This window comes from Pan paniscus, chromosome X, assembly GCF_029289425.2.
Source record: "Pan paniscus chromosome X, NHGRI_mPanPan1-v2.0_pri, whole genome shotgun sequence".
Classification (NCBI taxonomy): Eukaryota; Metazoa; Chordata; class Mammalia; order Primates; family Hominidae; genus Pan; species Pan paniscus.
The window spans coordinates 139,260,825-139,274,385 of record NC_073272.2 but is presented as its reverse complement, the minus strand read 5'-3'; the positions used below and the strand labels follow the sequence as shown (position 1 = coordinate 139,274,385).

The 13,561-nt window shown below is 37.8% G+C and overlaps 1 protein-coding gene across 4 annotated transcripts in view; it reads left to right on the top strand.

Annotated features, from left to right (window-relative positions):
* Nucleotides 1–13,561, top strand: part of ATP11C (ATPase phospholipid transporting 11C) — a 205,913-nt gene that overhangs the window by 109,154 nt on the left and 83,198 nt on the right. For all 4 annotated transcript variants that reach the window (XM_034950760.3, XM_055106120.2, XM_034950757.3 and 1 more), the window contains 3 exons: nt 3,791–3,880; nt 6,279–6,359; nt 8,219–8,326. In XM_034950760.3, the coding sequence (XP_034806651.1) occupies nt 3,791–3,880; nt 6,279–6,359; nt 8,219–8,326 (279 nt within the window). The remainder of the gene's footprint in view (nt 1–3,790; nt 3,881–6,278; nt 6,360–8,218; nt 8,327–13,561) is intronic.

The following is a 13,561-nucleotide window of genomic DNA, read 5'->3' as shown; positions in this document are numbered from 1 at the left end:
TTTGTTTGTTTGTTTTTGAGACGAGTCTCAGTCGCCCAGGCTGGAATGTAGTGGCGCGCGATTTCAGCTCAATGCAACCTCCGCCTCATGGGTTCAAGCGATTCTCCTGCCTCAGCCTCCCAAGTAGCTGGGATTACAGGCGCCTGCCTGGCTAATTTTTTGTGTTTTTAATAGACACGGGGTTTCGCCATGTTGGCCAGGCTGGTCTCGAACTCCGGACTGCAGGTGATCCACCCACCTCAGCCTCCCAAAGTGCTGGGATTACAGGTGTGAGCCATCATGCCCAGCCCAAAGCTGGCGTTTCCTGTATAAATAGTTTTAAACATGTTCTAAATGTCTGGGCTGCTTTTTAAGTTTATAGTTGCACTTAAAGATAGTATAAAAGAGGCCCGGTGCAGTGGCTCACACCTGTAATGCCAGCACTTCGGGAGGCTGAGGCGGGTGATGTTCGAGACCAGCCTCGGAGATGGTTCAAAGGGAGACCCCGTATCTACAAAAAATACAAAAATTGGCCAGGCGCGGTGGCTCACGCCTGTAATCCCAGCACTTTGGGAGGCCGAGGCGGGCAGATTGCCTGAGTTTAGGAGTTTAAGACCAGCCTGACCAACATGGTGAAACCCCGTCTCTACTAAAAATATAAAAATTAGCCGGGTGTGTTGGCATATGCCTGTAATTCCAGCTACTCGGGAGGCTGAGGCAGGAGAATCGCTTGAACCTGGGAGGCGGAGGTTGCAGTGAGCTGAGATCACACCACTGCACTCTAGCTTGGGTGACAGAGTGAGACTCTGTCTCAAAAAAACAAACAAACAAACAAACAAAAAACAAAAAACAAAAACCACACACAACAAAAATTAGCCAGGCATGGTGGTGTGTGCCTGTAGTCCCAGCTACTCAGGAGGCTGAGGCGGGCGGATTGCTTGAGCCTGGGAGGCAGAGGCTGCAGTGAGCTGGGAACGCGCTACTGCACTCCAGCCTGGGTGACAGTGTGAGACTCTGTTTCAATAAATAAATAAATACTATTTACTGACGTCTCCAAGCAAGAACTAACTTGTAACAAAAACTGAATTCTCATCATTGTGTCTAAAAAACTGCTATACACATTTTCTTCTTGTGATTAACTTTTTTTTTTGCCATAGAGGTCATGCTTGAGATAACATTGTTTTTGATTTGTAGCAACTGACCAAGCTGGAGAATCTACTTTGTAGATAAACAAGTTAATTTGAATAACTTGATGTATATGGCTGTAACTCAATTTCACTTTTAGTTAGAAAACTCTAAAAAGTAGACTTTTCTTGGTCTGCATTAAAATCTTACATTTGTATTATACTAAAAAAGATGTGCTAGAAACTAAGTTTACCTTTTAGTTAAACCAGTAGAGTAAATGGCTAGGGCACAAGTTTTAATAAAGATTTCTTGTATATCTTCTGTGTGCTAAACTATTGTTCTAGGCACCTGTGATAAGGGGACTTAGGACATGCTCCATGATCTCTTAAGAGCTCATGACTTGATGAAGGAGAGAAGAGGGCAGTCATTTCCTATGAAGGGAATAATCAGAATTCCTCAAGGAAGCAGTTCATTTAATAAAACAGTGGTCAACTAACAGTTGGGACTTAAAAACGACAACAGCGAAAGTATTCCCTTTTGATGTGTTTATATCACCTTTCACAGATGACTCTGTAATGCTTATTTGATTAATTAAAAACTCTTTAATTTGGGAACAGAAGGGTAACGTACCAGAAGCTCAGCCATTAGCCTGTTGTTGGAGTTTAGCTTATTGTTTTAGAAAGTTGATTTTAAATAATTGGGACAGTTAAAAATGCTGGTCTGAACTATGTCAGCTTCAAAGTGACTGGATCAGTGGTTTTGAGTGGCTTCTATTTTTGGTCACAAGCTACCTTGGGAATCTCATAAAAAGTGTGGACCTTCTTCTCCCAAGTGATGCACATCCATGCACAATTCTGCATTTATTTTAAAATTATCTTCCCTAAGGAACTTCTTGGACTCCAGGGTAGAACCTTTTCTAAGTTGGTTATTGGTTGTAATGCAGCTGTTCTACTGAATGTACTTGCCTCCTTTTGTGTTTTTTCCCTGAGGATTCCCTAAATTTTGAGCCCATAAGCCTTTTTAAACTGAAAGGTTAGTAAATTCCCATATATTATGTCGTGCTCTACAACTTGGCTTTTCAGTCACCTCTTATTACAGGATATGTTCTCACATATTATACAGATAATTGGGATGGGCTTTGGTAATTGGTAATTGGTAAAAGTTTCATGCTAAATCGCACATGGTCAGAAGACGAGAACTCTTAGGCCAACTGTCAACCGCAGAACTCTCAAATGTAAATTTAGCTTTTTAGGTTAAGAAACATTTCTTTCTTTCTTTCTAGTTTCTGGTCTTACTAGGTCATCTGAAAAATTCAATGATTTTTGGTCACTTTTAAGTGATTCAGTCCTTGAGCTTAAGGTATCAGGGACAAAGTACGATTGACAGTTGGCCTAAGAGTTCTGCAGTTGACAGTTGGCCTAAGAGTTCTGGCCATGTGCAATTCAGCATGAAACTTTTACCTATTACCAATTACCAAAGCGCAGCCCAGAGTGGTATGTTATTGATTAAAATGAAAGCCCTCCATGGCCCAGGGTTGTGTATACACCTTCCCAGCTGTCATGGAAATTGGAGGTACTCATAGGGACAGAGTGACTCATAGGGGTATCTGTTATGATCATCAAGACTCCAGAGGTTAGCTGAGCCAGAAATTAATGTGTTCATTCATTCCTCCAAATAATTTATTTATTTATTTATTTTATTATTTATTTATTTTTGAGGCAGGTCTCACTTTGTCGCCCAGGCTGGAGTGCAGTGGCACCATATCAGCTCACTGCAGCCTCCGCCTCCTGGGTTCAAGCGATTCTCGTGTCTTAGCCTCTCAAGTAGCTGGGACTACAGGCGTGCACCACCATGTCCAGCTAAGTTTTGTATTTTTAGTAGAGATGGGGTTTCACCATGTTGCCCAGGCCTTTTTTTTTTTTGGCGACGGAGTCTCATTCTCGCTCTGTTGTCTAGGCTGGAGTGCAGTAGTGAGATCTTGGCTGACTGCAACTGCTGCCTCCCAGGTTTAAGCGATTCTCCTGTCTCAGCCGCCCGAGTAGCTGGGATTACAGTGTGCGCCACCACACCCGGCTAATTTTTGTATTTTTAGTAGAGACAGGGTTTTGCCATGTTGGCCAGGCTGGTCTCAAACTCCTGACTTCAGGTGATCTGCCTGCCTTGGCCTCCCAAAGTGCTGGGATTACAGGTGTGAACCACTGTGCCTGGCCATCCAAATAATTTATTGTCTGCCTTGTACCAGGCACTGTGTTGAGTGTTGGGAAAATTGTAAACAATACAGGTGAACAACCTGCTCCTATAGAACTCTTTGCTTATCAAGGGATAAACTTTAATTTAAAATGTACACATATATAACTCACTATAATGAGTGTTATCAAGTAAGTATATATAGGATGACATGAGAACACATAACAAGGAACCTAATTTAGATTGGGTCAGAGAAAGCAAAGGTATGAGACTAGATGGTTATTGTAATGCGTAGAATGAAAGCTTCATTTCTGAAAAAGGTTTTCATATACAGTGCCTCTAAATATATGCTTATGTATATGTGTGAGATTTCGGTTTCAAAGTGTTGGACATACTAAATGTCACTTTATATGATAATGTGGACCCATAATCAGTCATTACTATTAAGATTTTTCAAGTTTTCTTCATAACAGTGTTCTTTTTTCTTCCTCCCTTACAGTATACACTTTGGAATTTTCTCCCAAAGAATCTGTTTGAACAGTTTAGAAGAATTGCAAATTTTTATTTTCTCATAATTTTCCTTGTACAGGTAAGAGCTCCTTAAACAGCCACTTAAGTTTTAGAAACTTGATTGCTTTAAACGAATTTTGAATCTATTTCTAACCTTAAAATGCCATGTAATTAAAAAAAGACATTCCAGAGCTTATTATAATATGACTTCTTAAAGTAGAAACATAACATTTAAAGATTATCATTTTATAAATTTCTAAAGTTGTGTTTTTACTAGAAAACCTGTTGAGATTTTGTTTCATTGTTACTTTCTTTGAAATTTTCATGGATATCATATTTTTGCTCATCCCAGGATGACGTGTATTGTGTACCATTAAATGAAATGGAATATATCAAAACTGAAAATAGTTCAAACTAATAGTTTTATTTTGTTACATACCAGTTTCAGCCTAATTGGAAACTTCTCACTCATCTTCCTGATTACCATTTTTGCTCTCTCTCATTCATTTACTCACTGTAAGGGTGAGAGCCTAGTTAGATCAATCTGCTTCTCTGTATTCTTTCTACTGTTTTGTGTTTTAAATTTTAGACAGTTTAAATTGTGTCTTCCATCTTTAAATCTGTAAGCTATTAAAATCTTTTCCTCGCCATAATTACCCCTGAAAATTTTACTACATTAAAGGTACTTTTTTTCTCATTTCATTTTTTAAATGAAGCAGAAAAATCCCATTGAAATTGCTCAAATGCCCTGTTGATGTTAAGTGCTTCTATTGACTCACTTTGAGGCTTTGAGTAAATGGTACTGTAATTGAATTTAGCCTTGCTACTTAAAATCAGTCTGGGATATAATATGGGCAAGAGCCTATTTTAATCCTGAATGACGGAAGATTTGAAAAGGAGCTCCTCTGGATCTATGGTCAGATGTCTTACAGATATAGAATAAACTACCTAGAGGATTCTGCTTGAAAGAATCATTCTACTTGGTGGGCAGCGCATTTCATTTCAGTTCAGCAAATGTATACCACTCATCTACCTACTATGTGCTGTGCAGTAGGACAGACAACAAAAATGGTAGCAGGTACAATGAAGATCAAGATATGGCTTTTCTACTCTTAAGGAATTTATGCTATAGCTGAGAAGACCAGTCACATAACAGTTATGTATTCACTTAATGTAGTAAAGCCATTCAAGAAGCATTAACAGAATGCTTTGGGTATACAGTGTAAGTTATCATTTTTTTCTACCCAAGAGGAATTTGATAAGGCTTCAGAGAATAGATGCTATCTGAACAGAGCCTTTAAGGATTAGAAGGATTTACTTGGTGGAGAATGCTGAACTGGTATTTCAGGGATAGGGAAGAGATTGCCTAAAGTCACAGAGCCATGTAGAAGCCTTGTGTACATGGAAGTATATATTGTATCTACAACACAGGGTGTATGGCAGAGGCAGGGCTTGTTGAGGGTTGGAGATGAGAGTCAACGAGTTGGGAGGGCAGACTGAACTCAAAATCATCCTCCCTTAAATGTAGTTCTTTTTCAGTATTTCCTGTCTCAGTAAATGATAACAACATTCACCTAGACATGCTAACCTGATACTTGGAAGACATCTTTAATATTAGCATTTACATCTAACTCTTGGCATTTTTGCCTCCTAAATATTTATAGAACTTCTTTCCATGCCTGCCGCTAACACTAGTCCAAGCCATCATCTTTCACCTAGATTACAGCAATAGCCTCCTAAATAGACTCCCTGCCTTCACTCTTGTTCCCTTCTAATTCATCTTCCACAGAGCAGTAAGAATGATCTTTTCAAAATGCAGTTCTGTTCATGTGACCTTTCCTTGCTTAAAACTTTCAAGGATTTCCTGCTATTTGTGGGATAGAGAATGAACAGCTTACTTTGGCCTAGAGGGCCCTGCACAGTCTGGCTCCTGCCTCCCTCTCCAGCCCCATCTCACACCACACTCCCTCTCGCCACTGGCTTCCTTTATTTCCTAGAGACCTGCATATACTGTTCACTGTGCCTAGAAAACTACCTTTCGTCTAGTTAACTCCTGTTTACCCTTCAGACCTCAGCATCTACACACTTGTTTTACTGTCTGATTTTTCCTGTAAGCTGCCAGCTACATGAAAGCAGGGACTTGTCTCCATCTTGTTTAAAGCAGTATCTCTAGAGCTTTGCTGATAATAGCACAAGCGCTGACAGAATGGTGCTCAGCAAATAGGTGGTAAGTGAATGGATATATTTCAATAAAGGGGTTAATCCAAGCTGGGATAAAAACTATGCCTGAATTTAGGACTATTTCTTAAACTAACTGCCATGTAGTTTGCTTTTGTTTTAATGAAAATTAATATTTACCCTACTACTGGAAAGTGTTTTGTCTGTGTTTCTGTTTGAAATGTTTGCAGCATGTAAGTGCTGCATATGAGTTAATGACAAATTTTCATTTTACTTTCAATTTAATTTTATTTACCTAGGTCACAGTAGACACACCAACTAGCCCAGTTACCAGTGGACTTCCACTTTTCTTTGTTATAACTGTTACAGCCATCAAGCAGGTAAATTTCTTATTTACACTTGCACCTGCATTTCAGTCCAGGCTTGTTGGAATTTCATTGTCAAAGGCTCTTTTTCATATTTATATACAGTGGGTAGTATCCTTTATGGATTTATTTTATATTTGGTTCCTCTTGAAAACCTATTAAAATGATAGGCACATCCTTAATGTATTTCCTTGTTTCCTCTTAAATATCTGTGTATGTGGGTGTAAATTTAAAAGAAAGAGCAGGTAAAAGGTACAGCCCAGTCAGGAAATAGGAGGCAGATTTTTTAATGCGTATTAATTGTTTCAGCGTGGTATGTCTGTGTGAAAAACTCCCATTTTTGTGGATTTTTTAAAATTGCTTATGCCTGTAGCGAGAACTCAAGGGAAGAATAATTTTCTTGTTTTTTCCTTCTACTGCTTCAGGGAGTAGTAGGTAGAGGGGACATTTCCTGTTTTTTGTCAGAGCTGATAGACTGCCACAGATTGTGATATGGATGTCTTTGAAGTATTTTGAACATTTTGTATGCTAGTATGTTTGAAAAATTCCAGATGAAAATGGAAACAGGAAATTGGAGGTGAAAGGGTAGGTTAACAATGTTAATCATGTTTTGTGTCAGTCCACAGCATCTGACTATTTACAAACATATTTTTAGATGATACTTAACAAAGTGCTTTTAAAAAGAGTACCAAAGAAGCTTGCAAAACAAAGGTCTTCTTAGCATTATTGGGAACAAGATTACCTTTCCTCTTGGGGTTATCTGGTCTTAATATCTTGCCTACCAGGAACTATAAGAATATTTTATCAAGTGTTCAGTTGCAAAATAAAGACTTTTGGAATGTTCTTTTCCTTAGACTGATAGGATTATTTTCTTTAACATCATAAAATTGCTGGTTCCAAGAATAGCATGTGTGGTTTTCAAAGGCTTTTTTACTGATTCATTCTACTCCCAATACTGGTTCATTTTAGGACCTTTATTTCTTCACCAGCATCACAAAATGTACTCTATAAAGTGATAGCTTAGCATTGTCATAAAGAGGACAGAAGAAGAATGGATATAGTACCTGAGGGGAAAAAGTGGGGGGAGGCGATGAAGAGACTTTTCAAACAGTTGTGTTTGAAAAGGTACAGACATTATTACAACGAAAAAAGACAAAGGTATATAAAAAAGGAGAGGAGGTCATGATCAAACATTCATGAACATCCTTTAGATCTTTTGGCTTAAATCTACTTTAGATGAAAAGTCCAAAGTAAAATGAGCCATTAGATCTTTCTCTGATTACTTTTAACTGGAAACGATGAATACCAATTTATATTTTCTTTTGTCACCAAGTCAGTTGAAAAGTTTAGGTGTTGATCTCTACAACTTATCATAGCTTCTCTGCCAAAACAATCCTTGCTTGCCTTTTCTATTATTCTCTGTGGGTGAGAAATAATTAAAATACTCCCTTGGAGATGATTACTCGAACAGTCTACTACAGCATATACAAAAGATTATATGTAAGTGATTATGGCTATAAGAAAATACAAACCCAGGACAATCTTTTTTCAAATTAAAAAATAGAATTAACTAACTCAAGAGTACAGTTAAAATAAATCATAGCCTTTCACACATGAAAATATTAAGTCTCCAGTGCCTGTGTTTTCATTAATGTTTAAAGAGTGGAGAAAACTTTTAACACAACAAAGCTATTTATCTAAGGAGTATTTTGAAAGTGTGTCTCAGATTTGCTATTAAAATGTGTAGCATTCTGAGTTTAAATTAATGCTATAATTATAAATATTTGGTGTTGACTCATGGGAGGATATAGAAATTTATTAACAGCTTTATTTCATTATCTGAACTCAATTATATAGTTATTTTTATCTTTCAGGGATATGAGGATTGGCTGAGACACAGAGCTGACAATGAAGTCAACAAAAGCACTGTTTACATTATTGAAAATGCAAAGCGAGTGAGAAAAGAAAGTGAAAAAATCAAGGTATTTTTTCTTAGTCCACTCCTTTTTTAATGGTAAAAATACACCATTTTAAAGTGTATAATTTAGTGTCATTTAGTACTTTATAATGTTGTGCAACCGTTAACTCTATCTAGTTCCAGAACATTTTCATCACCCGAAAAGGAAACCCTATACCCATAAGCAGTCACTCCACATTTCTCCCTCCTCCCAGGCCCTGGCAATACTAACCTTCTTTCTGTCCCTATGGATGTATGTATTCTGAATGTTTCATATTTCTTATGTGTCCTTTTTGTCTGGCTTCTTTCACTCAGAATGTTTTTGAGGTTCATCTGCATTATAGTATATAGCAGCATTTCATTCCTTTTGATGGCTGAATAACATTTCATTTTATTTATTCACCAGCTGATGGACATTTGGGTTGTTTCTACCTTTTGGGTATTATGAATTGCTATGAACATTGAATTACAGTTTTTGTTTGAACATCTGTTTTTAATTCTTTGAGGTATATACCTAGGAGGAAAATTGCTGGGTCATATTGTAATTACATGTTTAACTTTTTAATGAACCACTAAACTATTTTCCATAGTGCCTGTACCATTTTACATTCCCATCAGCAATGTAAGAGACTTCCAAGGTAGTAGTAGTTTTTTTTTTTTGACAATCTCAGGCAATTGTTTATTCCAGTTAATCATTGTTTATTATTTACCCAGTAAGACCCTGTCAAATAACATTTTTGACTTGTCCATGTCAAACACTAATTTTTTGGTTCTCATTAGATTTTTTAAATTAAAAAATTATATTTTTAGAGCAGTTTTAGGTTCACAGGAAAATTGAGTAGAAAATATAGAGAGTACCCATAAACCCACTGTCCCCAAACACATTTTCTCTGGCTGTCAACATCCCACACCAGAATGGTACATTTGTTACAATCAGTGAGCCTATTTTGGCACACTATCACCCAAAGTCCATAGATTATATTAGGGGTCACTCTTGGTGTACATTCTGTGGGTTTTGTTAAATATAGGATACATATCCACATAGCCTACATTTGTATATATGTACATATGTATCCATAGTAGTGTCATACCAGGATAGTTTCACTGCCCTAAAAATCTTCTGTTCTCTTCCTGTTCATTCCTTATTCCCCCCAACCCATGGTAACCAGCGATCTTTCTGCTGTCTCTATAGTTTTGCCTTTCCTAGGATGTCACATATTTAGAATCATACAGCCTTTTCAGATTGGCTTCTTTCACTTAGTAATATGCTTTCAAGTTTCTTCCATGTCTTTCCATGGCTTGATAGCTCATTTGTTTCTAGTGATGAATAATATTTCATTTTCTGGATATACCATAGTTTATCCATTCACCTACTGAAGGGCATTTTAGTTGCCTCCGAGTTTTGGCAATTATGAGTAAAACTTTGTAATTTGAGTAAAAATTTGAGTAAAAATTATGAGTAAAAATTTGTGTGCAGGTTTTTATATGGACATACATTTTCAATTCATTTGAGTAAATACAAAGAAGTGCTGAATTGTATGGTAAGAGTATGTTTAGTTTTGTAAGAAACTGCCAAACTATCTTCCAAAGTAGCTGTATCATTTTGCTTTCTCACCAACAATGAATGGGAGTTCTTGTTGTTCCACATCCTCACTGGGTTTTGATGTTCTCAGTGCTTTGTATGTTGGCCATTTTAACAGGTGTGTAGTACTATCTCACTTTTGTCTTAATTAGCATTTCCCTGATAACATATGATATGGACTTTCTTTTCATATGGTTCTTTGTCATCTGTATATCTTCATTGGTGAGATGCTGCTTAGATTTTGCCCATTTTTAAAGCAGGTTGTTTTCTTATTGAATTTTAAGAATTCTCCATATGCCCAACAATAGTTAAATTTCCTTGCATCATCTTATAGTAATGATGGGAGGAAGACTACAGAGTGGGAGGGTCACCAGTGTTTGACATAGAATGTCTTCCTTTTTCTATTTTTTCTTTTCTCTATTCTTTACATCCTGGTCAAGGGGGAACTTGTGCCAAACTAGGTTAGGTTAAGATCTGAAGTTTTCGAAACAATTGTAGAAACTCAGCATTATTGATCAGCGTAAGAACCAAAGGCAGACTGAGTACAGTGGCTTACGCCTGTAATCCCAGCACTCTGGGAGGCCAAGTTGGGTGGATCGCTTGAGTCCAGGAGTTGGAATCCATCCTGGGCAACATGGCAAAACCCTGTCTCTCCAAAAAAATTAGCCAAGCAGTCCCAGCTACTTGGGAGGCTGAGGTGGGAGGATCACCTGAGCCCAAAAAGTTGAGGCTGCGGTGATCCGAGATCGAGCCACTGCACTCCAGCCTGGGTGACAGAGTGAGACCCTGTCTCAAAAAAAAAAAAAAAAAAAAAAAACCAACAACAATAACAACAAACAAAGGCTGCCTAAATGATTCATAGCATCCAATCTGTTGTTCCCAGTACACTACGTAAAATTGCGAAGCAGGCAAAGGCCTCTTACATCTCTCCCTTTCTTTCATTTCCTCTTTCTGATTTTGTTGACACTCCACCCCACCCCCCTTTACAAAGGCCCCCATTTTTCATTTTCCCTCCACCAAGCTTCTTTTCCTTGAGGCTGAACTCAACCAGGTATAATCTTGATTAAATAAATGTGAAGCTATTGTGATTAAATTATTGTGTGAGATGCTATTTGATGTAGCTGTTTCTGGAGTGTAAGTGTGTGGGAAGAGATGCTTATTAGCCAGCAGTCTCTAAATAGCAGATTGCTTGGCTGGGGAGTAGGGGGAAAGAGTTTGTTGAGACTCCTTTTGAGCAAGAGAGAGACTTGGTCTGCATCCTTAGTGTGGTGGGGAGTCTTTGAAGTGTTAAAGCCGGAGAGTGACTTGATGATTTTTAAAAATAAAACTGGAGTGAGGCAAAATGAAAGCATGAATGTGCAATCAGAGAGTTATAGCTTAGGCAAAAAATGATAAGGGCTTATATTAGGATGATAGTAGTATTGATAACAATAATAAAAATAGTAGTCACCATTTATATGGTATGTAGTATATGCCAGGCAGTCTTTTTTTACATTTTGTTAACTCATTTAACCCTCAACAACAGCCATATGAAGTAGGTATTTTTATTATCCTCTCTTTACAGACGATGAAACCGAGGCATAAGGAGGTTAAGGAACTTGCCCACTACTAGTAAGTTGGAAAGCTGGGATTTGAATTAAAGCAAGCGTAGGTGTAGAGTCCATGCTCTTAACCACAACTCTTTACTACCTGTTTAGATTTTAAGGGAAATGGATATATTCAGGATATTTTTTGGAGGTAGAATAATCAGGATTTAGTGATTTAGGATGTAGTGGGTGAGAGAAACAAACAAAAAAAAAGAATAATTAAGATAGCCTTCCTGGTTTTGGCCTGAGCAACTGAGGGAATTACATAGTGCTATTAAAGAAAATGCTAGTGCTTTTAAATAAGATGGGAAAGCCTAGGAGAAAAACAGATGTAGGGACAGAGGTGGGAGTGAAGAGAAATCAGGAATTCACCTTTGGCTATGTTAAGTTTGAGAAACCTATTAGACATACAGTTGGAGTTGTCAATCCTGGAGCTCAGAGGAGGTGTTTTAAATAGAAGTTGAAATTTGGGTGTCATCAGTCTGTATATACCGTATGATGCCATGAGACTGGATGGAATTTCATATAGCACAGAGAATGAGACTTATAACAGGACTTGAGGAATTCCATTGCGAAGACACTATTATTTTTAATGGAAGGAGTATTTTTTGGTGTCAGAAATACCAGAAACTAGATATAGTAAGACACCTCTCAATCATATGTCATGCTTTAGTGCCAAATAGAAATAAAAGTTATACTCTAGTACTTCAACCAATGAATCAACCAAAATATATTGAAATATTGTGCTGAGTTACAGAAGGGTTACAAAGAATGAAAGAGATGGTTCATGCTCTCAAGAAGTTTTATAGTTTAGCTTAGTAGTCATGCCACATAATGCTAAAAGAATAAAAATACAAGACCATAACTGGTCAGAACCCAGTGAGTGCTTCTGAAAAAAAAAAAAAAAAAAAAAACTCTGAATTTAGAGAACGGGAATGAAAACAGTTTTCTCACATGAGATGGGCATGAAATAGATTGTAAAATTCAGAGAGGCAGAGTGTGAAAACATATGGATTGGGGCAGAGAATGAGGAACAATGCTAAGAGGTAAAGAAGCTCCTTGGGTAAAAATGAGGTGTTAGGTTAGATTTAGTAAAAGGAGTTGATTTGAACATCTTTTCTAATATAAATGTTTAATGCTATAAATTTTCCTCCAAGTATTGCTTTAGCAACAGCCTACAAATTTGGATGTATTATGTTTACATTTTCATTTAGTTTAATATTTTCTGATTTCTCTTTAATTCTTCCTCGATTCATGGGTTATTTAGAAGTTTGTTATGTAATTTCTAAATATTTGGGAATTTTCTGGTTATTATTATTTTGTTTTGAGTTGGAGTTTCGCTCTTGTCACCCAGGCTGGAGTGCAATGCCGCAATCTTGGCTCACTGCAACCTCCACCTCCCGGGTTCAAGCAATTCTCCTGCCTCAGCCTCCCAAGTAGCTGGGATTACAGGCATGCGCCACCATGCCTGACTAATTTTGTATTTTTAGTAGAGATGAGGTTTTACCATGTTGGTCAGGCTGGTGTCGAACTCCGCAGGTGATCCATCCACCCCGGCCTCCCAAAGTGCTGGGATTACAGGTGTGAGCCACCGTGCCAGCCTAGATACCTTTTTGTTATTGGTTTCTAATTTAATTCCGTTGTGTTCAGAGAGCATATTTTCATTTTCTCATTCACACCCTTTGTGTTATTGTTGTCATACGTTTTACTTTTACATTTTATAAAGCCCACAATATGTTACTATTTTTGCCTGTGAGTTGTCTTTTTTGGTAATAAAATATATAAAATAAACTTTAACATTTAACTTTTTTTCTTTGAGACGGAGTTTGCTCTTGTTGCCCAGGCTGGAGTACAATGGCGCGATCTTGGCTCACCGCAACGTCTGTCTACTGGGTTCAAGCGATTCTCCTGCCTCAGCCTCCCAAGTAGCTGGGATTACAGGCATGTGCCACCATGCCCGGCTAATTTTTTTGTATTTTTAGTTGAGACGGGGTTTCTCCATGTTGGTCAGGCTGGTCTCAAACTCCTGACTTCAGGTGATCTGCCCGCCTCAGCCTCCTAAAGTGCTGGGATTACAGGCATGAGCCACCGC